At 39.6% G+C, this 27981-nt stretch overlaps 1 protein-coding gene across 3 annotated transcripts in view; it reads right to left on the bottom strand.

Annotated features, from left to right (window-relative positions):
• Positions 1-533: 533 nt before the first annotated feature.
• The window catches only part of FER (FER tyrosine kinase), a 168106-nt gene continuing 140658 nt past the window's right edge, over positions 534-27981 (bottom strand). For 2 of the 3 annotated variants that reach the window (XM_081213663.1, XM_081213662.1), the window contains exons 18-20: positions 19024-19178; positions 11589-11711; positions 534-8076 (exon numbers count right to left, since the gene is read on the bottom strand). In XM_081213663.1, the coding sequence (XP_081069789.1) occupies positions 7931-8076; positions 11589-11711; positions 19024-19178 (424 nt within the window). In that variant the 3' untranslated portion in view covers positions 534-7930. Of the gene's footprint in view, positions 8077-11588; positions 11712-19023; positions 19179-27981 lie in introns of those variants that run through there. The other variant, XR_014013104.1, reaches the window with a different exon arrangement.

A 27981-nucleotide genomic window follows, 5' to 3' on the forward strand; every position in this document is an offset into this window, starting at 1 on the left:
TTTTAGGGGGAAAGAACAAGGTCTGCAATCTGCTGGCTACTCATCCCCAGGTTTATTGTACTGGAGGTTTCAAATTTGGTCACACAATAGATTTATAAAAGCAATATAATACCATTCTTTTTATTCTCAGCCTCTTTCCTAATACAGTCGTACCTTGGAAGTCGAACGGAATCCGTTCCGGAAGTCCATTCAACTTCCAAAACGTTTGGAAATCAAGGCGTGGCTTTCAATTGGCCGCAACCCACGGAACCCACGTCAGATGTTCAGGTTCCAAAAGAACGTTTGCAAACTGGAACACTTGGTTCGGGATCCAAAACGTTCCTACTTGTAGGCATTCGACTTCTGAGGTATGACTGTACTCTACAACGTAATATTTGTTCTCTCATAATTCCTCCCCCCTCCCCAACAGCAAATTCTGAGAACTGGGTGACTAGCATTTATTAGTGTTTGTATAATGTACAATTTATCTAAATGAGGAAGAAAAAGAGTAAAATTAACCCCTGAGCATCAAACAAAATTTGAGACACATCCAATACAAATATTGTACATTTATTGAAAGAATACAGTAAAAAAAAAGGTCTTGCTGACCTGTTAGTGGTAATTGGTCCAAAGAGAAAGAGGCCATTCAAAACTATTTGCAGATTTTCTAAGAACACAGAAGATCCCTTTTTTTATATAAACAAAACAGGCTAGGAAAGTGAAATAAGGTTAACTTCAGTTCAAATAGGAATATAAAAAAGGCAAATAAATAAAAGATAAAATGTAGATCTGTTAAAATTACAAAGAACAGGTAACTAATAAGTATACATAAGCTATCATTTTGACTCTTGTTAAAAGCCAGGAAAGCTTCCCTTTCCTCCCTTTTTTTTAAAGCACCTGTACTTTTTGGGAAGATGCAACCCTTTCCAGTGTTATGTATTATCAATGTGTTTCACAAATATATTATTTTTAGACAACAAAAGAGCATAAAAGGTGCTTTACCTGATATTAAACCTGCTGGTGCATATATTGGCACTAACTAAAAAAAAAAAAAAGGAGAGAAAAAGACTCAAAGCCACACCAAAATACATATATGTAAAAAGCTGTAAACAATTGCAGCGTTTACTCAATATATCTAAAATTCTTCTATTCTGGTTTGACAATGAGCCCCTATGACCTTACTCAACTTCATGGGAACAGCTAAAAAATTAGTAAACCTAGTTCTGGACTGTCAAATCAACTATGGGGGCGGGGGTGGAATCCTCCTTGCCTAGTCATGTGACCTTGCAATCGCTTTAGCATCAAAGAGAGAAAGGACTCCGTTCTAATAAGCACAGGCATGAGTCACCAATCGTTGTGAAAGAAAGCGATGGTGAAAGAAGGTCTGCTGCAGATGGCACAGAGTTAAACCAGTAATATGTTCCTGGTATTTCCCTAAGACCAGCCGTGGGATAACATACGGGCAGGATTTGACTGTACATAAAAATCTTTATTATCCTGCTTGTCTATACAGCTGGAAGCCTGTTTTTTTCTTTCTTTTCTGCCTTGTACTTCTATGAATACTCCCCTCCTCCAAAAAAGAATAATTTCCTGTGTTATTCCTTGATACATTTGAGATCACCTACTCCGATATGTTTCTTCTGGCTCTTACATTTCTCACTTTGAAGATGTACCTTCCTTCTGTAAACTAATCACAGCATTGGCCTCCTTTTCTTGCTTTAGAAAGTTGTTTTTCTTACACACAGCTCCCCTTGGTTTGGATTGTTAATGGCATTGCTAGAGGGCTTCTCCGTCTTCCCTTGATGTACTCGGTGCCCTATTTCTGCAGAACGAGGAAGTCTGTATTTTGCAATCAGAGCTAAAATAACACCAAAAGATACAAACCTGCCAGTAATTACAGGAGTTCGGCTGGTCCCCACTTCCTAGTGATAAACTTATCACATGGTTTAGCTGTCTTGCACATTTTATCCACCCTTTTTGTCAAATTGTATTTTATGCAGGTTCTGCAGAACATACATAGTTGATTGTATGATGCAAGGCCCCAAAGTTCTATTTAAAGAAACAGTTACCTTAGCTGGACAATTCCTCTGCATAAGGGAATCTTTTGTAAACCTAAGATTAACTGTTGAGGGCATAGAAGGGTAGCTGCATATCATATTTTCATTAAGTTATGCAGTTTTCTTCCAATATTATTTTCCGTGCCGATTCTATATTTATTTATGCATTTCCCATAAGCAATCCGGAATATTTAGGTTAAGGGTCTTTAATATATGTATCTAGATTATGTATTTGGAAATACAGGCCAGGATTAAAAAACAAACAAACCTACAAGACCAGTTCCATTCGCTTAATGGATCTTGTGCTTATCAAACTGAATCTTCCCCTGCTGAACAAACAAACTACTTGTCAAAATGAAAGTTTTGACAGCAAATTGCAATGCAATCTGGGGCTCTAACTGAACAACGAAGTAGCCTGACTCAGTGTCCACAAGCCCCTTGGGCTGTGCCTCCAAGCAGATCTTCAAATCCCAAGATTTAGGAAGCTAGTGTCAAACCAAAACATTACATTTCCTGGAGACCATATATAAAAGGTTTTAAAAAAACTTTGCTGACTCCTTTGACGTAACCTTTTCTACTTTCACAACATGTGGCCTGACCTACCTCAAGTGACTATCTGCAGAAATCAATCCCAAAATTCCTACAGGAATATATTTTGAATGAAGATGCAAGGGGTGATGGGATAGGATTCCATAGCATTCTGGACCCTGCACCAAGGTTAATGGTTTGGAGTTAATAACGATCAATCACTATTGAAGGAGGTTTCGCACATAAGATTTTAATGAAAAAGTTTAGGGCCTCTTCACACATTGGAATGGGTAGCATCCAAAGGCTCCCTTACTTTAGAGGAAAATGCCTTCCATTGGACGAAGGGAAACTTTGGATGCAATCCAGCGTGCGTATGATAGCAGTAGGTTTACAAACCCATGAAAGCTAAAGCTGGGACTGGCTGTACCTTTCTTCCCAGCGCACATATGCAACATATGTAGCAGGCCTATTATTGTCACAAAAAAATGGGGGAAGAAGGAATGGCTTCAGAAAGACTGCTGCCTGAAGCAAGTACATTTTGCATGCCAGCAAGACGGTAGTTTTCTGCATATAACGCAGCAAATACTTTTGATCTAAGATGAACATTTTGGAACAAGCACCCTAAAAAGTGAACATGTTGTTCATTTATCGTATCAATTGCTGCACGATGAGTTTTAAAACTGTAAGGTCATTTAAAGCCATCTAGATCTCCTTTACTTTTGCTTTCTTTCTTGTTGATAACTTTCTTCTAAACACAAGAAAAGTTCTTTTGCTTACAAATGCTGCCTAACATATTGCCGGCTGTAAAGGGAAGGAGGGATGTAACTTTTAGCTATGTACACTCTGACCTTCTGCACATTTTTCAGTGTTTCAAGATCTAACGTTTTAACATCTGAGGAGAGAAAAGAGCCACGTCTGGGCAAGAGTTCAACCAGTTTCTGCCTTAGGTTTCAAGAAAACAGGCGCTGGTGGACCTGCATGCAGATAGCTGAGCTCAGAAGAAAAGTAACACAAGGCCACAAAGAAAACCCCAAACTTATCAGAACAAATATTTTCTAAAACTAAGAAGTGGCAAACTTTAAAAGTATGGTTTTGTGCTTCAGGGTTTGTTGGAACTCTTGTCCATTTAATTATTCAGACTGAAGTCGGATTTAGGTATCTCTCTTTGTTCATTTGACTGACAAAAGGAATATAATTATTGTGGTTAGTAGAGAATCTGATTTTGTTATTCAAGGGCCAGATTGCTGTATGACAAAACCCCAAAGTCCTGTTTTCTCATTCAAGTTAAGAAAGCAATCTAGTAAGAACTAAAGCTATGTGCTACATTAATAGTATGCTTAGAATAGGGTGTTTAGGGACTGGCCATAGTTCTCTAAAATAATAATAAAAAATAATTTTAAAAACATCCCTCGATTTGGATTGGGACCATGGCACAGGGGAAAGGAAGAATTAATCCTGCTTTAGCTCACACTATTTTCCTTTTGAAAGTACATCCTACCCCACTCAGCTTCTGTAGGGATGAGAGAAGAATGAACTCTTCTCCCAGAGTCCTAATCCAGATCAGGGTCCCTAATAAGTGCTTTTTGTAAAGAAAGAGGCATGGGAAGTCAAAACACCTTACATTGCACCTATTCAGATGATTTAAAAAACACATATTGGCCATGAGGAAGAGCCATCACAAGCGATATGAAAGAAAGCTATGTCTCTGGTGAAAGCCCTTGCATACCTCCATGATTTCATCCAGCTAAAAGGGGTGGGGTTAAAAGTTCTTCTTGGTAATTTTTTGAAAGCAAAATGAACTACAAAAAATGTTAGCCAGCAGCTTAAATATATAAAAACAGCAATGATAACAGTCTGTGCTTTTTATTACTTTCTTTCTGTAACTTACTGCCAACACAATGCCAACCGAGGTCACCAGCCAATATGGTCAGTTGATAACCCAGAAGATAAAAACAGAAACACAATAAAACAACTGAAGTGTTTTTTCTTCTTCCTTACAGCTGTTTTCTAACCAAACAAGCCAGTGGCTTATTGCATAAACAGTGCTGTTTGGCAACATTGTTCTAGTATCTGCTTCAATATTTATAAAAGCAAAGAGTTGGCATTTGCTGCATCTATAAATAACTTCATACATCAAATGAAAGGCTTCAAATATTTGGGGACTATGGTACATTGGAAAATTACTGTAAGAGTGAGGACAGTTAAAGGTTCCCTCACACTGTGTTTTTGAAGAGAGATATTTGTAATATTGCACATTTCAGTAAATGTAAGAAGCCTTTGATTCTCCTAATAGCAATTTATTTGTTTGTTCAAGATTCTAGTTCCATTCAGAATTTGCACTATAAACTCCTTTTTAAAAATCATATTTATTGAAAATGAAAAGTGACTGTGGCAAAGAGGCTCAAATTGCCAAGTTCTAAATTGCACTTTGTGCTGTATCTTTTTAAAGGTTTATTTGTGAAATGCTAACGTGGAAGCAAACTTGCTTCCTAGATAAACACAATTACAGCACTTACAAAGGCCATTAATGTACACTGCTACGGAACGATATAAATGACAATATTTATTTCATATTGCATATTCCCAAGAAAGAGGGTTGGGGTGTGTGTGTGATTCTAATCTTGTTCTAAGAGACTAGTTATATAAATCCTAGTCTCAAACAACAATTTTATAATAATGCGAAGTTTTTACTTCATTAAGAAAGCAGCTTCAAATGCAGTTTTCCCAGCTTTAATAAACTTCACTGAGACAGCCTCGTTCTTTTGACCAAATCCTTGCAACTAATAGTTTATGTCTGCATGCATCTGGAATGAATTTCACCTCCTAACATACATAATTCCAACAGGCATTGGCAGGTGACTTTTTCTAAGAGAGTGATTCACAAGATGGTGTGAAGAAAACTGCCAGTACACTAGACTTACTTTTTTTTTTTAATCAGTCAACCAACAATATCCCATAAGTTAGTGATCTTCAGTTGACCCCTGATTTTAGGACAGCCAGAACAAATTCTAAATGCTACTGGTATCCTGTGTTTGGAAAATGGTTTTCAATTTGAGCAGCAGTCTGACATGAATTGCAAATCTGCTTACATAAATGAAATATAAATAGTGTTTATCCTTTACATCTGTACAAGAACAGGACAGAAAGTCCTACTAATTGAATTAAGACAAAGAGCTGTCCTTTTCATTTCTGAAAGACAAGAGTACATTCAGAAGACTTTAAAGAAATGGTATAGTCTCTCGTATATAAAAATATTAACACTTAAGACAAAAATTAAGAACACAGTGAATAAAAGGTACATTCTTGCCCTTACGTGAATGCATAGATGAAGACCTAAAGCTAGGCGATTGGTGGTGTTTTCTCCCATGTGGTGATAGCATTCAGAACTTGTGCATTTTAGATAACAATGCCAATGAATTAAGGCACACTGTTGTGGATCCCTTTGGGGTCACCATAATGAACTAATACAGTATTTCCTATTTGTGTTGAACAAAGATCAGCACATGCCCACTGCTGAATAAAGAAACTGCCAGGCTAAGCTATTTTCTTCCCACCCCCTCTCCTTCTCCATTAGATTCTGAACTCATTGACCAGTCCTGGTGTAGTAAGGTGTAATAAGGCAAGAATCACCTGGAAACCCCTGTGCTAGACTGCTAACAAGTCCATCTACAATAGACTCCACTGTTTAATCCAACAATTAAAGTTATCATCATGTTAATGACATCAACTTTTCTAGACTACAAGTATACTTTACCTTGCTCAACATCACCACTCTGTACTATCACAAAAAACACACACACAGAAGAGCAAATGTGTTCTGGCCAGCAGGGTCAGCCAAACAGGTAACATAAAGCAGTCAAAGACTTCACCTACATCTTGGTCCTACTGTACAAAAGAATGCCGTTTTGAGGCTCAAAACGCCTTTTAATTTCCTCATCTCCATTATCCTGGGCTGGAAACGATCAATGTGCCGACACACTGTGGCCATCATTTTGCTGCCTCTTCAGCACAAATTGAAACTCCTGCAACAAGACTCATCAACTGAAGATCCAAGAGGTCAGGGTCATAACATCAACTTACACAATAGCCCGGAAAGGGTCTAATTGTAGGAGACCTTGGAAATAATATGTTGATGCTCATTTGTCATTTTGGAGTTTGCAGTTTGTCAACTGAATAAACCCAGCAGAATCAGAGCATAATTAGGGAACTTAATGTTTCGACTTTGTAGTTTGTTCAGTGTGCCAGATACTATATACAGAAGATAACATTTCCTTGTTAGTTTCCCCACCATTAGGATCCCACCCCCTGCTCCCTGCTACTGAAAAATACATTCCCCCTTTGGAAAGTGTACATGAAATACATTTCTTCCTTTTTTCTTTGCTTCAGCTGCATATTGAACAGGAAAATCAATTCACAAATCTTCCAAAGATCAATTGAGTAAGTCACTTCCCCTTCCCCATCCAAATTCAGTGTTACTGGTTACCTTCATGATATGCCACTCTCCTTCTCAAACATGTTTCTTGCAGACAGCACTTCTGAATGCACACATTCAAGAACAACTATGCACTGCTGCAGCTCATCCTTCTGAAAAACAGATCATCTACAGTGTTTTCCTGATAGATGCATCATACATAAGGCTCACATCTGGATTTATTCTGTGCTCCCCCCCCCCCAATAACAGCCAGACCATATAGATTTGCGCTTTGTGAATTGTGCCTACTTTTTCTTGGTTTAAAAAATTGGAGGGGTATAGGGAATATTTACTGTCATGAAATATCTGCTAGAAATATATGCATGCAGTTCCATTCTGTAATCAAACTGTTCAAATAAGATCTTTTAGAGTAAGAATACACATAAATCCAAGGCTGTGTTAGCTGGTATTTTTGTTTGTTTTCAGAGCATTATATTGTATATTCTTTTAAACGGAGGTAACAAAAATGTGCCTGCCTTCGTGCATAAACCACCTGGCATGCACTGTGTGGACTTGGAATCAAAGCAGAGGTAAAGCCCAGGGGGAAAAAAAGATTAGGGAGTTATCTCGCTAATAGAAAGCAGACAGAGTTCTTTTAAAAAAACACAAAACCTATACACATACTATATGTTGTCTATTTACATATAACCTAAATGACAGCATCACTGTGATCAGATATAAAGCATTTGGCAGAGCTCTCTCTCTTTAACATAGATATCTTTGACATTTTCAGCCTGGCACACTTGAATACAAACCGTTTTTTGTTTTTGTTTTTAAAAAAGAATTCTAGAAGAATATTGAAAGAAATGTATAAAAGTGTAGTGTTCATGACATAAAATATTACTTTTCTGGGAAAAGAGAAAAGAGTCCTCTAGTTTTGAGTCCTGTTAACTTCTCATGAGGCCACTTTCTTTTTCAATGCAGAGAGCTCTTTGTGAATTTCGCTGAATTTCGGTCTCATTTCAGGATTGTAATCCCAACACCGTTGCATTATTTTATAGATTTCCTCTGGGCACTTCTGAGGTGCTGACATTCGATAGCCTACCGTATTAAGAAAGACATGGAAAGAAGATGACTATTGAGAAGCAAAAGGGGGGAAAAACCACAATTAAAAATTCAGTGACCAACCAAACTTCCTCAGACTTGATTCACGAAGAATATTTGTGTGCTGGATTTGAATACATTTAAAGAATTTTCACACCACACCAGTCTGCAAGACTGGAATATGAATGGTACCAAAACCTGATTGAGAAAAATGTTTCATTGTCTGGGCAGGTAGATCATTTTGTTGCACCAAATATTGGCTCTATGTTCTTAAATCCATCTGGCAAGACCCACAAAATGGAGGATTAATACAATCAATAGATGGTTTTGTGGCACCTTAAAGACTAAGGGTTGTATTTAATGTAGTGGTTAGTAGTGCTTTGTGCAAGCAAAGTGACTTTCACTTCTGCAACAGGATTCCCCTTGCCCCCTGTTCATCCCTCAATCTGTTCTAGGTTTCTCTCCAACTTTCTGAAGCAGATTTGGAGATGGTGAAAGTCCTGTTTTGCAAGCGGAAGTCATTCTTCTCACACATTTATTTAGTTGACTACTGCCCTAACGGTGTGCACTGTCATTTCTGAAAACAGGCTCATAAAATACGTATCGCCAGGGGTGATGTGGACCCCTCCGACTTGGGGGAAGTTTGCAATTTATATAACAAAACAATCTTATGGTTGGCACATTCCCATTAATTATGAGTTTATTTGGCTACATTCATGATTATTTGATATGTTTTGTACAAATATGAACCTTGCATTCCACTATGAAATATATTTTATGCCACTCATTCTTTTTAAAGCTTTCTGTTACAGTGGTACCTTGGTTCTCAAACTTAATCCGTTCCGGAAGTCTGTTCCAAAACCAAAGTGCTCAAAAACCAAGGCACACTTTCCCACAGAAAGTAATGCAAAATGGATTAATCTGTTCCAGACTTTTAAAAACAACCCCTAAAACAGCAATTTAGCATGAATTTTACTATCTAACACAACCATTGATCCATAAAATGAAAGCAATAAACAGTATACTGCAGTCACACAATCAATCAATCAATCAATCAATCAGTAGTTGAACTAGGTTCCACACAGTCACAAAAACAAAACAAAAAGAGCTGCAAAAACAAAAATGCAAAATAAATAGCAAAAACAGACAGACCTCAACTCAACACTCAAAATGGAAACGTGGCACTCAAAACGGAAGTGTAACACTCAAAACAGAGCATTTTCGGTTTCCAAAAAAAGTTCAAAACACTTAACTTCCAGGTTTGCAGTGTTTGAGTTCCAAGTTATTTGAGTACCAAGGCGTTTGAGAACCAAGGTATCACTGTATTAATATGATTCTTATTTTATTATCTTGTAAGTTTATTCTTCTCATGGCTACCATTATTATTAGCTTGATGTCTTGTTTGTTTTTGTTTACTGTAAAATAAGTTTTCTTTAGAAATTCCACCCTAACAAATTTATTATAGCATAAGCTTTTGTGGACTACAGTACACTTCATCAGTGGTATGAAATATTATCCTCAGTTACAGGTATGCATACACAGGACTTTTTTTGGCGGGGAGGTGGTTAGTGTTAGGCTGTAAATAGTGGGGGTAGAGGGTAGCGGGAAATGACATGCAGAAAAGTACAATGATAATTACGCAATTAACTGTGGACATTTTTTACTTTTTATTTAGTGGTTTCATGTTAAGCCTCCCTTTGAAGTTCCTTTGAACTGGTATGGCCACTTCAAGGTCATCTACAGAGTGTTCTGGGAGGCTAAAATGATCACCCCCTTGGTTGTTGTGTTTTAATATTGCCATTTCGGATGTCCATTTCATCTTTTGTGTATTGACTGCTCTGCTTATTAGTCTTTAAGGTGCCACAAAATTGTTTTCTGCTTTTCCTGTAACAGACTAACCTGGCTACCCCTCTGGGTTAAAATTAATGTTTACCTAAGCGTTAATTGGAATTTTGGGTTCTTTTGCTGCTTCCTGATACAGGTTTTAGCTTCTCATATCATTATCTTTACATTGTGACTGCCTGCCTTTCCTTTGGGGATTTATTCTGAAGTTTTACTGATTTCATCTGAACAACTCCCAGGAAAGTATGCATAGGACTGCAGCCTTAATCATACCTTCACCTTTCCTGATGTTTCCTTATGCTTCCTGCTCTTTCTTTCTTCTAGCTTCAACCATTTCTAATCAGGTTTCTCTCTCCTACCCAATCTCATTCTGAATTTGACTCTTCTTGCACACAGCAAATTGTTTTCTTTCCTCAATCAGCTTACAGCACCTTTTCCCTGCTGCTCAAACATGAAAAATCTTCCTAGGAGGCAGAGTCACTGGTCACTCTAAACTAACTATGACTGGCAAGGCTGGAAGGAACAGGCTGCATGTTTTATTATCTCAAAGATAGGAAACTGCTTCAAAAATCTATGGGCATATTGTTGATTTTTGCAATGCGGATCTTAAGGAAAGGATTAGTAATGTGTTGGTGAGTTCCACCACAAAAGGACAGTTCTTTTAATGAGGCCCAAGAAGTAGCAGCTTGATGGAAGTAAGGAAGGTGGAACTAGAATTCCCAATGCCTGAGGAACAAGACTCATGCTGATAAGTGTCCCTCTGCCAAACTGAGCTAGATCCATTTATCCCTTTCATATCAGGTCATATAGACATTTAATGAAGAAAATGCTAAAGGAGATTTAAATCAGTTATAACTAACTTTATTACACAGAGCATTCTGTTCAGGTAGTCTGTGTGCCTTGGGCCAAATTCATACATGCTATTACCATCACGGAAACCACTTCTATCATGATGAAATCCTAGGTCACAGGAGAATGCAACTGAATTCTGGACCCAAATGAACAGAGCCAACTAAATAGGCCCTTCCCACCCTTTCAGGTGAACAATTCGCATTCCGCTAAATGTATGTGTGAATAAGATGTTAAGTTAAGCCACATATCATTCTACGCTATTCCCACTTTGTATTTTAACTACTTTCCCCTCATTTTTCTGACCTGACCTACACAATATTTGAATGACATTGGCCCAGTTGGAGGCTGCACTTGATCAACATCACTAAGGGTCCTTTGCCTTTGATTTTATTTAAAGGTATTAGGGAAAAGGACCACAGCCTTGTGGCAACTGAAAATCCAATAAATTTATTGCAACATAGCTTTCTTGAGCCAGAGGCCAGTTCCTCATACGTTTCCCATATTGAAACCAGCTCCTGGATAGTTCTCATGGCATAAAGTTTTTAATTATCAGACTTTTAATTATTAGTCACTGGCCACCCATTTCTACAAAACAGAAATCAAAGACCAAAATAATCAGCTAACACAAAACCTTCTGTAATGTTTCAATAATGTTATTTCTCATGATGATCTATCCCTATTTGGAAACTTCGTAGTTAGATTGGAATTTCTTCACATCAGAGACCTTTGCCCCAAGTCTGATACATCCAAGGCGCACAAAGAATTCTTAGTCTTCAATGGAATTAATCATAAATGGTGTGACATGCAGCAATTACCTTTCTCCACTTGTTCCCGTGCTTGCTGATTAGTCATTCCTGGGTATGGACAGACACCTAAACTGAAGGTCTCCCAGAGGAAAATTCCATAACTCCACACATCACTTTCAGATGTGTATCGCCCTACCAGAAAAATAAAAATAAAAAGAGAGAGAGGATAGGCAATAAGCGGATGGTACAGTAATTCTGCCAATACATGAAATGCTTACGTTTGAAGCTGTGGTAAGTTTACAGTGGTCCACAGTTGTGCCAAAATAAAAGACAAGGAAATAGATGACACTAGGGAGCCTGGTTAGTTCCTTTGCATCTATTTTGCAATCTCATGACTGGGCACATCCCTTCAAATTATGCTATGTGTATGTGTTCTCTACTTGGGGAATTAGATCCTAAATACAAGACATTAAAACATCCCTTTGCTGCCGGGCATAGGCAAACTCCAGAGGTTTTTGGACTACAATTCCCATCATCCCTAGCTAACAGGACCAGTGGTCAGGGATGATGGGAATTGTAGTCCCAAAACATCTGGAGGGCCGGGTTTGCCTATGCCTGCTTTGTTGCTTTTCGTTGATGTGTACAATTTTTTTTTAAAGAAACCTCTCCTGAAACCAGCAATTGTATTTTATCAAAGTAGGGATGGAATACTGCCCTGCAACATTCTCATGATGAATAAGTGTATTGGTGTATCTGGGACATGGTCTTTCCTTGAGCGTCAGGCATCCCAGTTTCAGAAATAACATGAAAGCTAGCAGGTGCACATGGCCCTGGCATGTTCCTTTCATGGAGAAAAAACCTTGGGCTTGTCTACACCTTACACAGAATATTTAGTGTGACACAAATTCTCCGTATACAACTGTGAATGCACAGAACCTACTTGTGACAGTGGGTACCTAGTGCTGCTATCAAGGACCTTTTCTGGGATCAGTTTCGCCTTATGCAATAAGTTGATGAGCACAAGATGCTGCCTGTAATGCATTTGACCATGTGCCCCCTGTCCCTCTTGGCTTATCAAATCTAGCAAAAGGGGGGGTTCACTGTTTGGGTCCAGAGTGTGGTTAACACTTTGCTGCAAGAGGGGATGGGTGGTCCCTGCTGCACTGAAAGAGGCAGCCGTACAACTAGCTCCTAAACAAACTGGCTCTGGACCCACCCGAATTGCAACAGCTATCAGCCTGTCGCCAATACCCACTTTTGAGGGAAGGCGGTGTCCACAAAATTTAGAAGCTAGAGGACTTAATGTATTGCCATTAATAGCAACTGATCATGCATACACAAGACTATGAAGCACAGCATATTTTTCTCTCTTATTCCATTTTTTAAAAAAAGTTATGTAAAATATATTTCCAGAACTGGTTTTGTTGGCATTTTGAATAATCTCCGGAGAGGTATATATCCTCAGCACTGCAGAGCAAAGCAGCCAATGTGGTACACACCAGATATTAATTAATTAATTAATTAATTAACTCCTTAATGCCAATATAGGCTTCCAAGGAATTTACAAGTTTAAAAACTAATTACACAGGCATTAAAATATAAGCACCCATAATTAAAACACACAGTTAAAGTACACACTAAAACAATCCCATTAAAACATTAAAGTTTAAACCGTAAGTAAAATATGCAGCAAAATGATTCCATTAAAACAACACGATAATTAAGAAGGGGGATCTAGGTTCAGAGATCAGTGAACTGCCAGTTTAAACAGATGTATCGTCAAAAGCCAGCACAATGCTAATAAGGATAGGTCTTCTTGTACTTCAGCAAGGGGTAGTGAAAAGGCAAACATCATTCCTCAAGCTTTAAATTATTAGGATACGCCAAGACTAACCAGGTTTCATTTGTTGAGCTTGATGCCCTTACTCCAAGCACCCCTGATCACTGACTGTGCTGACTGGGGCTTATGGAAAGTTGTAGCTATGCTACCACTGCACCAGAGAATCAGCACTTTATGTATTATTTTTTTACATTTCTATGCCGTCCTTCACCTGAACATCACAGGGCAGTTTACAATATGAAAACACAGAAATACATACCACAGTAACAAACAAAAACAACGCCCCCCCTCCCCTGGCAGTTTAAAAGGCCACAGCTTGCTGAATTAGCCATAGGCTTGGGAGAAGAGGAATATTTTTGCATAGCTCCTAAAGATATGTAACAAAGGCCCCAGGCGAGCCTTTCTGGGGAGAGTATTCTGCCAGCAGGGAGCCACCACAGAAAAGGACAATTTTTGTGTTGCCGCTGTCTCAAGGAGGAGGCACATGAAGAAGGGGAAGGTTTGTTCTTGTTATGTATTTTGTGTTTTTATCTTGTATTTTTATGCTGTGACCCACCCTGAGTTCTTCAGATGAAGGGAGGTATAAAAATTTAATAAATAAAAAAAGGCAAAAGATGATTGCAGATCCAGGTAAGTTTATGTGGGAAGAGGCGGTCCCTGAGGTATTGCGGTCCTGAGCTGTTTAAGGCAACAGAGCCTCTTGTGGCTCAGGGTCAGGTGGGAAGACCCTCCCCTAAGTCAATGACAAGTGAAGGGATCATCATCCCTGTGCTCCACATTGAAACCAGCTGATTGATTGAAAATCAATTTGCACATCATTACATCAAAATCAAATCAGATACAAGGTGCTACCCACTGTTGTCCCCCATAAATCCTATACTGCGGTTAAATGATACGCATTTATTTAGGGCCAGCATTCTGAGTTGATTTGGGGGTTTCACCATCTCTATAGTGCACTGCAGAGCCCCTTATACTTCCATAGCAGACATTATGGCGTCACCTGTATCTTTGAGTCATCTGCCTGCAATTGCTATGGGTGCTTCAGACAATTTATTTGATTGCTGCCATCATATCTCTGCAGAACAGGATGGGACTGTATTGATTAGAGCCCTGGCTTTAAGTTCAAAGTCTAGAGATGAAGCATCCAGCTTCTTTGGAAAACACTATTAGATACCAGCTGTGAAAAGGTCAAAATTCCTGCACACCTATTTTGATTCCCTACAGAACCCTCCATGAGGGAGTTTGCCCATAGCTGTCAACTTTCAGATTTGAAAATAAGGGATCAGCAGCCTCAAAAATAAGGGATCAGCAGCCTCACCTGTCCCGGGGACAGTCTATGGGATATCTAACAATCCAGGATAGTAGTGGGAAACAGCGGGAAATAGTGCTGGAATAAGGGAATTTCCCGCAAAAAAGGGGAAAGTTGACAGCTATGAATTTGCCTTCTAAGTCAGCCAGCTTGTCCTCTTCTTTCACAGCAGAGGTCCTTTTGAAACCAGTCACATAAGCAGTGGAAGAGTGGCAGGTGCACGGAACAACCAAGAGACTACCTATGAGACTACCTATGTAACCAGTGCCGGATTTACGTATAAGCTAAACGAGCTATAGCTTAGGGCCCCACTCTCTTGCCCCTCCCCCAAATTTCACTATTAATATACTTCTTAATTGTATTTCAGTTCAACAATTACTTTGATAAAATACTTATTTTGTTATGTGCAAATGGCTTTAGATACCTATTAGGTCCATAAATGACCATATAGCATATATTGAACACAAAAAAACAGTGACAATTTGTTGTTGACAACAAAGGGCCCCATAACCTTCAGTAGCTTAGTGCCTCATCAAACCTAAATCTGGCCCTATATGTAACATGAGTAGTAGATGCAAGATTTTTCCGCCAGGAGCACTTCAATCTTACCCATGGCTGCTCCAAGGGCAATGTACTTGTGCTGGTCATGGAATCAACTACACTTTGTTGTGTGATGTTTTGTTTGACCTGGGGGGGGGGGGAGCGTGTCTGAAGAAGCAAGTTCACATGTCCGTAAATATTCTTGATGCTGGGAACCTCATCTTCTCTTTCACAAATTGCAGGTACCTCACAGGTTGACGTATGATCCCAACTAGGAATGTTCATCAGGTTTTGTACTCTTTCCAAATGAGGAGGGGGAGTGTTTTTTTCAGAATTTACAAGGCATAACTGGACCCGATTTCCTGCTGAAAAATGTTGGAGGGTATGCAATCTTTTCCGCTTTAGAGTTTTAAAATCTCCCCCGTCACCCCTGCCTCTAAGTACTGAAGTTTTTTTCCAGTGGCACACTATTTCCAGCTGCTAAATATTTAATATTTTAAAGACAAGGTATGTTGCTCATTACCAGCCTAAATGAAATACATATAAATGTTACTGACAGCTGGGTTTATGCTAACTGTTCTGACCTCAGAAAGTTCTGTTTGCATTTAAAACTAAATATCATTTCATGCTGTTTTAAATTAGGCTACCAGGTTGATAAAGAGCAATTATGGACATTCGCTGTGCTGCTGGTAGTGTGATTGTTCTTGTAAGTCTGCATATATTCTCCTTTTAGAGCTTGGCATCTACTAATTTAACACCTTCCATTAAAAACATTTGGGGACACTAGTTATAAGTAATACATTTCTTAGGTAAGTGTTAGTTATCTGGACTCAATTACCTTTCTCAGCAAGGCCCCCAAAGCATGGCAATAATATACTTGTGTGGTATGCATTAGTGACATAGAAAATTGATAAAGCTATGCTAGAACCATGAGAATATACTGTGGTACCTCGGGTTAAGTACTTAATTCGTTCTGGAGGTCTGTTCTTAACCTGAAACTGTTCTTAACCTGAAACACCACTTTAGCTAATGGGGCCTCCTGCTGCCGCCGGAGCACAATTTCTGTTCTCATCCTGAAGCAAAGTTCTTAACCCGAGGTACTATTTCTGGGTTAGCGGAGTCTGTAACCTGAAGTGTATGTAACCTGAAGCGTCTGTAACCCGAGGTACCACTGTAATAAACAAAGTTATACAAATGTTCCGAGAAAACTAAAAATCACAAAAGCACTGTAGTTTGGACCAGGAATATAATATTGTTTAGAACATCTCAAAAACAACTCTAAGTATTTGGGTCCATGTCTTCAGCTTTGAAATCCCTCAAAATGCAACATCATGTAAATGCTGATCCCTACATTTAATACATTGAACTGCTTCCCATAGTACAGTTTTACTCCAAGTATTGCTCCTGCAAGTCAGTCATGTGAGTAAAAACATAACATTGGAAATGTGTTACACATAGTTATAACTTGCAAAGAAATGTGTATTTAAATCATTCCCTAATTAGATTTTATGAAAGCACACTTGAAAGTGCACACTTGTAAAAACAGTAAAGGCATTTAATGTAGAAAAATGGATCTGAGTTCCCTTAACTCTTAACCATAGTTAAGAAATTAGGATTGTCCCACTGACTTATACACACTTTGAACACTTATGAATTCTCTTCCTTCCTTCCCCATTCAGAATTAACCAGCTTCAAATCCTCGTTTCAAAGTCTGGTTTAAGGTTCGCCATGGTTTAACACTAACTTCAGTGCAAATACAACTAGGGATAGCATACAAAATTGAACAGGAGAACTCCTAATATTGCCCCCTGCCCTGATTCATCATGAAACTACACATTCCAAAGCACAATCTATTTCAGGTTGAAGTAAGGGATGTGCATGTATCCCTAGACATAACTCAATACCATGAAATGCAAATTGCTAACAGTACAGAATATTTTGTTTGTGTGTACACAGTAAAATTCAAGTGTCTCTTTTGGTCTATGAGCGTGCATATTTCTTGTTGATAGAGACTCTTTGCCCTTGACAACTGTCTAACAGGTTCAATGGGCACAGCTTTCTATGGCACAGAGAGACACCAACATTTAACTTTGTTGTTTCTTAAAATCTACATTCTTTCTCACCAAAAAGAAATTTGAGTTCTCCTACAAGTTTAATGGAAAGCAACTAAATGGTACAAACTTGTTCCTATGCAGAGGAACACCCTAAAATAAACCATTATTTGGTAACTATTAATCAGTTCTTTATTACCCCATTCACAATACTAAAACACACATGCTGTTTCTTCTTTTCCTATTTATTAAGAGTGCCCTATTCCTCCATTCTCACTAAGAGCACTTTGGCTTATTCTATTTTTGTGACCAACTGATCTCGTTATAGGCAATTTTCCTCTTTATAAATAGTGCCTTTATTTATTTTGAAAAAAACAACAGCAGGAAGGTCCATAAGAGTGCTGCGTAAGTAACTCTAAAAGGTTTTTGTGGGGGGGCGATTTTGGTTTCTTTCTTCTCCTATGACAATTCATGAGCTGCTAACACAAGTAGTAAGGTAACGGTAAAGGGACCCCTGACCATTAGGTCCAGTCGCGGATGACTCTGGGGTTGTGGCACTCATCTCGCTTCACTGGCCAAGGGAGCCGGCGTACAGCTGCTGGGTCATGTAGCCAGCATGACTAAGCCGCTTCTGGTGAACCAGAGCAGTGCACGGAAACACCGTTTACCTTCCCGCTGGAGCGGTACCTATTTATCTACTTGCACTTTGATGTGCATTTGAACTGCTAGGTTGGCAGGAGCAGGGACCAAGCAACGGGAGCTCCCCCGTCGCGGGGATTCAAACCGCTGACCTTCTGATCGGCAAGCCCAAGGTTCTGTGGTTTAACCCACGGTGCCACCTGCGTAGTAGTTTCAAGAATAAAAGTCTGAAAAATCCATTGCTAATTTCCTATTCATTTCTATTTACGTTTATTCTACGTATGTTCTAATTTAGTTAAAGTTTATCTAATCAGGATAAATTACAAGGAAATCTACTACAAAGCTCTAGCCACAAAGCCATAGTGTTATGGCTATACTTGCATTTAATCAGTTTATTTAAAAGATAAATATACCCTATTTTTCAGGTGATAATCTCCTAGAGCTGCTAATGTTAAAATGTTGATTTATTTTTTTAAAAATCCAATAGTATCGCATAAAAACAGAACAGGAACAATCAAAGATAAAAACTATACATGGTATCTACATCAAAGATTTGAACACACCCACCAAACATCTAGGGTCCAAACAAATATAAAGTATATCAGAGTCAGTGTCTGCTGAGACAGCCTGAGGATAGCATTTTATAGTCAAGGTACAACAACTGAAAAGGCCCTATTGTGCTCCTAAACTGCCTCACCTCCAAAGATAAACTACAGAAGGCCCTCGGAGGCAGATTATAGTAGCCAAGGAGGCTTGTGTGGAAGCAGCTCGTATGGAAGTTTAAAATATGGTAATTATTAGAGATGTTTAATTATTTTGATGAAGCAAGAGGGAGGGGAGGGTACAGTCGCCAGCTGGCCGCAGCTCCACTCATAAACCAGGTCTGACCCGGACACTTCACTGCCCCTCTCCTCTACTGGGCTCTGGTGCGTGAGTGCACCCCCAGGTGTGCCCTGCCCCCCAGTGTGGTCCCCGCCTTGGGCAGCGACAGGAGACGCTGTTTAATTTTGAGAGAAAGGGAAATCTTAAAATATCTTCTTGCAAATATTTGTACATCTCCTTTATATTTTCAGACATCACACAGCATATTTTGGACCGAAACTGTTAGCAACAGTATTCCCTTACCATAGTTTAAAGCCTCTGGAGCAGTCCATTTGATGGGAATCTGTTTTAATCCTGAAGATGAATATACTCCATCATCTTCTTGACGAGACATTCCAAAGTCGCTAATTTTCAGGACATTGTTTTCGCCTACAAGGCAGTTCCTTGCAGCAAGGTCCCTGTGTGGAAAAAGATGCAGCCTTTATAAATACAACGCAAAACGATAGCGTACTTTTATATTCAAAACCTAAATCTGCTTGAGCAAGAAGGTTTCCTCCCATCCATTCTGTTCTGGGGGAAAACTTCATCCACCACTGGGAATGTAAGATCACAAAGCATAATGGCTCCTGGAAAATAAAATATTTTTACTGAAATAGTAAAACAAGTGCATACAAGGCAACAGAGCACTGTGACCGTGCTGCCCTTGAGGGTTATTATTTCCAGCAGAGTGCAGGCCAGTAAATGAGATTTGATGTGGGGAGATAGCATAGCTTGAAGTCAAAGTCTTGTTCTCGGAACTGCCAAGGGTAGAGAAGAGGCAGGGGAATCATATATGATTTAGGCTCACACATGCTCCACATCATACCAACTGATTGCCAATGAGAAACAAACTCCAAAGCCCAACCCATCCCTCCTGCAATAGTCCCAATGTAGCTTCTGATTTAAAGATGGTGTCCTTAGCCTCTCCTTAAGTCTTTATGGGTTTTGGTAAAGCATAGCCTAACCCCCCCCCCCGTCCCACCCAAAAAGCTAGAGCCATGGAAAGAACAAAAATTAACCATTTATTAGCAAATAGCTCACAAAGCATTTTAAATAAATTTGTTTCAACAAATAATACTTGTCAGTTCAAGTCCATCCAAAAATATACCATGTTGAGTCTATATAAATTGATGGATTTCCTTCTCAGTCGTTTTACCCCCACAACAATTCTTAGGTGGTACACCTTAGGCTGAGAGATAGTGACTGGGTTCAAGGTAATCCAATGAGCTTCACAGCTGCATGGAGAATTGAACCCAGACCTGCTGGTTTAACAGCAGGATAGAAATACAGGGAGAACATAACCCATATCTCCAAGCGAAACAAACAGATATGAAAAGTCGCCTTGGCTCAATTCAATGAGCTCGCCTACTTGCAAGAGCAGGAAATCAATTGTTTCAATAACAATCACAATACTGACACCAAACTCAAGGTTACAATTCTGCACCTTGCTATTCACACATGAATTGAATTTCACCTTCTTCCAGGAGCTGAAAGGACTTGTTTCTTCTTCCATTATAATAACAACCAGTTCGAGAAAAAGAGGTGCTGGAACTCACCATGAATGCCTCTCTTGTTCTCTTATAATGGTAATGGTGTCTACCTGAGAGGTGCTGGAACTGAGTTCCAGTGAGTTCTGGCTGAAAAAAAGCCCTGATCACAACCCTGCTGTTTAGTGATAGAACATAGGCACAAGGTTACCCAGCGAGCTTAATGGCTGACTAGGGGTGTGTGTGTGTGTGTGTGTGTGTGTGTGTGTGTGTGTGTATATACACACACACACACTTTGATATCTGTTTTCCTAGCTTATAAGATCTCTTATAAGAGTGACAGGTAAGAGAAAACTCTATATTCTGATGTATATTATAGCTGTAATTTTAGTGACACCATATAATATATACGTGTGTGAAATTTCTCTGTAAATTTATTACTATAGTCTGCCATCACCCTTAGGTCATCTCTATAAGCAGCATAGACATTTACCAAGGTCTGTTTTACTTTAGTTTTTCCTTGTGTGAGCATACTTAACTCTTCACATGTTCATGCAAATAACTGATAGCTGAATGTGTGACAGAGAAGAGAGAGAAAACAAACAGAACGTTGTGGCACTTAGCAGCACCATTATTTACTTAATTATTTCTAAAATGTGTATTTTGTCTTTTGGTGGCCAATTGGCATTCCCAGGGAGCCTTACAAAAGAGTAAGAAGAAACATATTGCAAAATAAATAAAACCTCACAGGATAAAAACCCAATCTAGTAAAAACTCGCAACAGCTTAAAAGAATTAAAAACTTGCTCCTTGGATTTGTGGCCAGGTCTGCAGTAGAAGTATTTTCACATCAGAGCCTCACAAGCTCAAATCCTTTATCATTTCAAGGCTGCTCTCACAGTTTCAAATGCCTTTGAGTACTGTGCTAGTGAAAAGGGAACTAAAATTTAAAAATGAAGGCAAAAAGGCTCAGTATAAAGCCGCCTGCAATAGTGAGACTCTTTTCGGCCCACTCTTAAAGGTATTATAAAAGAGCTTATATTTCCATTTGTTTATGAGCACAGCTGTCCAAAGGAAAAATAACATTAAACTATTTTGAACACAGGCATTTAATGTAGAGAATTACAGTTGTAGCATTAGTAGTCATTCCTGAGAAAAGGATTTATGAAGAGTTTGTCATTTGCTTTTAGCACAGACAGATAATTTGCTAGCAGGCAGGTTGCTATGCATAAGTAATGAATTGTGTCTTTGAGGATTATTAAGATTTCTTTAAGGATTATTAAGATTATAAATTATACAGGCTTTTAAATGGAATGTTATTTATATGCAAGCTGGGTACAAGCCACAGACCTATTTCTGTTGTGCTTTCTTGGGTGTAAAACTGATGTTGTTCTACTGAAAGGCAATAAGAGTCATACTGGTTTAAGTATTGGCACAAAATTACCATCAGGGCAACAGATATGCACATTTTGAATAAATGAATTATTGAACATTAGAATGCAATATCGTGGTTACTACGGATTTACAAATCACTCACTCAAAGGAAGACTTCTTGACAAACCCAACAACCAGAAAAAGCAGACACAAGAATTTGAGTCTCTGTGCAAAGTCACCATGCATGACAATATCCATACTGAGTGACTGCCCCTCTCAATGACTGTATAACGTGTATACAAGTTCCACTTCAAGGAGGGATGATGGGCAGTAGAGAATCTATACCATCCAAGGCAAGTTCTCAAGCACTGTCTGTGGCATTAACCTATTTGGGCAAAAGTAGGACATGCCAGATAGGGACGCGGGTGGCACTGTGGGTTAAACCACTGAGCCTAGGACTTGCCGATCAGAAGGTCAGCAGTTCAAATCCCTGCGACAGGGTGAGCTCCCGTTGCTCGGTCCCTGCTCCTGCCAACCTAGCAGTTCAAAAGCATGTCAAAGTGCAAGTAGATAAATAGGTACTGCTCTGGCAGGAAGGTAAACGGCGTTTTTGTGCGCTGCTCTGGTTCACCAGAAGTGGCTTAGTCATGCTGGCCACATGACCCGGAAGCTCCCTCGGCCAGTAAAGCGAGATGAGCACTGCAACCCCAGAGTCGGCCACGACTGGACCTAATGGTCAGGGGTCTCTTACCTTTTAGGACATGTCGGCAGTAATAGCAACTGGTTGCATCATGGGCTGTGAATCTGCATGGATGCTCACATTGCCTAGACTGGGACATATTGAGGCAGGAAGTATATTTTTCCATGGTCAATTTCCACAGTTCCCAGGAAAGAGGGATTGGTTGTGGGTCAGGGGACACTGAGAACTGTAGCTCTGTGAAGGGGACTGGGCTCTCTCAACAGCTCTCAGCACCTTTAACAAGTTACAATTCCCAAAATTTCTGGGGAGATGCTATGGAGTGTTTAAGTGGCATAAGAGGGTTTAAAATGTCTGGATGTGGCCTCAGTGTGGTGCGGTGGTTAGAGTGTTGGACTAAGACTGGGGAGACATAGGTTCAAATCCCTGCTCAACTATGCAGCTCTCTCAGTCTCAGCTAACCTCACAGGGTTGTTGTGAGGTTAAAATCATAGAATTGTAGAGTTGGAAGAATCCTGGGGTGTCATCGAGTCCGACACCCTGCAGCGTAGGAATCTTTCTGCCCAATGAGGGACTCGAACCCACAACCCTGAGATCTAGAGTCTCATGCTCTATGGACTGAGTTACGTGAGGGACAGAGAACTGTGAATGTCACACTGAACTCCTTGGAGAAGACAGACTAAAAATGTAGCCAAATAAATCAATTTTTTTATGACTAATAGATAATGCAGTTAGACTAATAATGTCAGTAAAGTATTCAAAAATATATTCTTATACATTGGCAGACCTGTAAAGAATGAGGCAGTCGCTTGGGAGAATATATCCTAGCAGTTATTTTCAAGTTGTTTTGATGGATTTTGTATCATTCCCATTTCAATCTATAATGTGATTTTCTTTGTTTTTACACACAAACACACACGGTGTGAGATCACTGCTGACTTTACAATAAATTTCTTCTGCTCTTATGATTGTTTCAATGTGCTGGATCGAAACATGAGACTATGTTATGAATAAAGACCTTTTTCCTATAATTCATTTATGTCTCGAAACAAAGGTCTGCAATTCAATTTCTTTTCTGTCTCAACATATTTCTTTTCTGCAGTTTAAAAAACATGCCTTAGCTTTGTCCAATTTCAATAATTCAGCACTGTGTTTGATAAGATTTTATTTTTAGCTGTATTATATGAAGATCCAATCTCAGATATGGCATATTTCCTTCCCTGTGGTGATGCAAGCTGAGGACTTTGTTTACCTGGCAAGTTCATAACCAGACAGTCCTTGATTCTAAAGTCTTGAATACTCATTAGCACTTATTTCATGTTTAGGTTCATGATCCATGTCTGCTATTCATGAAATGTTGCTTCATATGCCAAACCGCTGATGATGCATACTGATCTGAGAAGACCACTTGATTAAGTACTCTTAGTAATAAGTTCATTATATAACTTCCTACACGCAAAATAGGGGTGGTTTTTTTATCACCCTTTTTGCGAAAGTCTCCAAAAGATATTCTGAGCAATCTTTTCTCTGTACAGCATTTCTGGTCAAACCAAGGGAATCGATTAGAGAGGGTAACAGATGCAGGCTTAGTTATTGTACCACAGAAGTCTATTACTTGGGAGTAAGCTGCTATTACTACCTTAATAGAATGTGAGTTAGTAAGGGTTGCTCTCAAATGTAACATTTTGTCAGAGTCCAGGAATTTGGCAATCAGCCCTTCAAATTGCGGGGACCATCTAATCCTTTTCAGAATACGATAAGAAGCCTGTTCTGAGTTACCAGGCTTCAAGGTCTTTTTCGCTGGGTCGCATTGTACTGTATAGTCAGAAGTAAGGGGGAGTGGTCACTTTCTGTACGGAGTCCAATAGAAAAGAAGTTAACACCAGAGTGTAGATTTAGAGAAAAGGATACAATAATCAACTACACTATGACCCCTTGACGAGATAAAAGTGAACTTATCATCACCAGGAAAGTTTTCAGTCCGTTTAAGATAACTACTTTATGGGCAATACAAAATTCCACAAGTTTTAACCCCGTTCTGTTAGTTAATCTAGCCTTATTCGAGTAGCAGGGAAGAGACAGTGGGGTAGGTATTGTATCTATTCCTTCAAAGCCCAATTGGGATACAGTATTTTGGTTGCTGGCCCCAATTCATACATTTAAATCACCCAAAATAATAAATTGGGCAGGTGGAATTTTTTGGATACCGTGAACATAACATCTGACAACATGTCCCAATTAGCAGTTAGAATTTCGTGGATTAAGTACTCCACTGCTAGAAGCTCCATACAATAAGAAATGAGATATTCAAATTATAAACTACCACTTTTTTGATAGGCAAAAGTGGTGCCAGTTGGTAATACTCAATTATAATCTATTATACAACCCACTTTGTGGTGGTTCTGGTCCTATTTGGATGGACATTTTCAGAGGATGACGCTTGGGGAATGTTCTTCAGCTCCTTGGAGTCTTCAATGTAGGGTTCTTCAAGGTTCTGTTTTGCCGCCTATGCTGCTTAACATCTGCATGAAACCACTGAGTGGGGTTATTCAGAGGTTTGGAGTACATTGTCAGCAATATGTTGACAACACACAGCTCTGTTTGTCCTTTACATCTGCAGGTGTGGCAGTGGATATGGTGGACCATTGTCTTGCCTCGGTAACGAACTGGATGAGACCTAACAAACTGAAACTTAATCCAGATAAAACTGAGGCACTGTTAGTGGGTGGTTTCCTAGACTGGATGGCTAGGAGGTTGTCTGCTCTTGATGGGGTTACACAGTTAGGCTATCCCTGTCCTGACAAGGGTGGAAGGCAGTCTGCACCACTGAGGTCACCTGAGCCTCAAGCGACAGCAAAGCATTCGGTAGCAATGATGTTCACCGAGGCAAGATGGTTTGAGTTTATTATACAGATTTTGGCTGGACTACACTGGCTGCCAATTAGTTTCCAGGTCCAATTCAAAGTGCTATTTTTGACATATACAGCTTGGAACAGCTTAGGACTGCAATGCCTGCATGATCATCCTCTGAGGCCCCTCTTCGTCTGCCTCCTCCCTGATAGGTCCAGAGGGTGGCCTTTTCTACAGTGGCTCCCCACTTGTAGAATGCTCTCCCCAGAGAGCCTCATCTAGCATCTTCCTTACATAACTATAGGCACCAGGCAAAAACATTCTTCTGCTCCCAAGCCTTTGGCTAATTAAGCAAGTTACGGACTCTTAAACTGTGAGGGAGGTTATTGTTTTTGCTTGTTATTATGGTATGGGTGGTTTTTTTTTTTTTTTAAAAAAAATGGAAACCACCCTGTGATCTTCAGATGAAGGGCGGTATAGAAATGTAATAAATCGTCATCGGCATCATCTGAGGGCACGACATTGTGTAAAGAGAGAGTAAAAACTCACCCCAAAATGATTATTTTATCCCTATTCCCACGTACAAGACAGCCCTTTATGCCAAGGTTCAAAATTTTGTGCTCAGTCTTTTGTTTTGTTCCCAAGTACACTCATAAATCACTGCCATCCATATAGAAAATCCAAACATTAGCTTAACACTGCTCACTGTTTTGGTAAAAACTGAATGGAAAGTCTGTTCCAGTGACAAAACAAACAATCATTTTGCCAACACGATCCCTTTGTTAGAGAAGGTCAGATATTCAGTTTAATACCAAGAGGGAAAAATGGCTATCAGGACTCACATTCTCAAAAAGTGAGAACAATGTGTTTTCATTCAAAGGTGATTTCCACCTAAGGTGAAGCATTTTTAGAGTCCCACTCTGAGTCTACTATACTGTGATAACATGAAAGTTTTAACATCTGCCAGAATGCAATTTGGAAAAGTATGAAGGTCAAAGGAGCTTGATGAAAGCACCTAAAAAGAGCTCACAGACTCAAAACAATCCTAACATAAGTTGGTCATTGTATCCTTTTTCTATCTCAACGATGTGTGATGGCAGGGATAAAATAGCAAAGTTAGCTGTAATAGTTGGGCTTGTTGCAGTGGCAAAAGATTACTGCACATTGGGAGGCATGAGTAATCAGAGTAAGAGAAGCCCCCTAACGAAAAAAGGCCCTAAATTGCAAGCGTTTCGAATGTCCTTATGCTTTTTACCACAATGTTGGCAAAAAATATATCTTTGAACACTTTTATTGCATCCTGATTAGGCTTGAGTTGGTGTGATGAGAATCTTCTTTTAGAAGGCTACTACAGATTTTAAAGAACAAATTCTACACCCAAGAGCGATAAAGTATTGTGCAGATGGTGGAAAGGTTAATGGAAGCATTACAAAAATTAATCAATACCATGAAAGACTAAGTTCCAAATCACAATTAAAGTCCAGCCTCAGTTCAGAACATGAAAAGATAGGATCAGGGTTACGTATGGATAGGTTAATCAAATAGATGCAGTATTGACAACTTGGGTAGAACATCTTATTTCATGGAAACAAATATAATAGCTGGGATGGTTCTCTACAAGAAAAACCCCCACAAAAAACCTTGCAAATGCTTTGTAGAACAGCTGCTAGTCACTAGCATACAACATAGCTAATGGTACTACCTATCATTTTATCACTTAAACAGCTGCTTGAAGATGCTCCAAGTTCATTATTTCACATAAACCATTCCTCTTCTAAGAAGCTCAGAGCAGAGGAGATGCAAAAGTAAGCCATTCTGTGTACCTTAGGTTCAGCAGTGAAATTCCAGAATGCTGTTTGAGACCATTTTCCAGGCCAGCCTTCACCACCCCAGTGCTTTACAGCTGATTTGGACTACAACTCCCAGCAGCATGGGGCTGTTGGAAGCTGTAGTTGAAAACATGATGAAGGCTGTTCTAGGCTGTAGAAATGAAGGGGAAACTCAAGGAAGGAGGAACAAACTATAGGAAATTCCGCATTAATGAAACTATCTGAAGGTATAGCTTTGCTAAGATTAACCGTACATGGAAAACATCTTTGGCTAGGAAAATTATGGAGTGAAAGGGAACTATGTTATATAAGAGTCAAAGAACTGTATAAGTTGGAAGAGGCCCCAAGGGTCATCGCTACAATGCAAGCATTTCAGCTAAAGCACCCCTGGCAGATGACCATCCAACCTTTGCTTAAAAACCTCCCCCTCTCCTTTACCTTTCCCTCTGTCCCTGCCTCCCGCTTCTGATTCCTTCCCTCGATACCTTTGTGGTTGTTTTCATGAGATGTGGGATACCTCCATCTTTCTGGCCCTGGAAGCAGGCCTTTCCTTCCCTGTTGGCTGTCCCTAGGCAGAGCCAGAGCAAGAGGCTGCCTGGGCTTGGCCCATCTCCTTCCGTGCTTGCTGGGGCCACAATTCTGGAGCCCCCTCGGTGAGTCTACACAGACTCCAAAGGAGGTGGCTCTGCCAGTGAGGGATGGTATTGGTATCCACACCCCCAGTCAGGTGTGTCCCCTCCCAACTCCATCATAGCCAGGGTCCAAAACATTTGCATCCCTGACCCAAATCTCAGTGTTAGTATCTTCCCCATATGCCCTCTCCTTACGTGGTGCCCAGGGGCCTGGGCTCTGATCCTGCCCCTGGCCTTTAGGGTGGACCCTAGGGGAGACCTCAGCACTGGAAATGTGAGAGTTTTGTTTTCATACTAGAAAGTGGATGATGTTGATTTATAGTGTCGCAAATGGGGAGACTATGTACAATACAA

The sequence above is a fragment of the Podarcis bocagei genome, assembly GCF_964188305.1.
Source record: "Podarcis bocagei genome assembly, chromosome: 11".
NCBI lineage: Eukaryota > Metazoa > Chordata > Lepidosauria > Squamata > Lacertidae > Podarcis > Podarcis bocagei.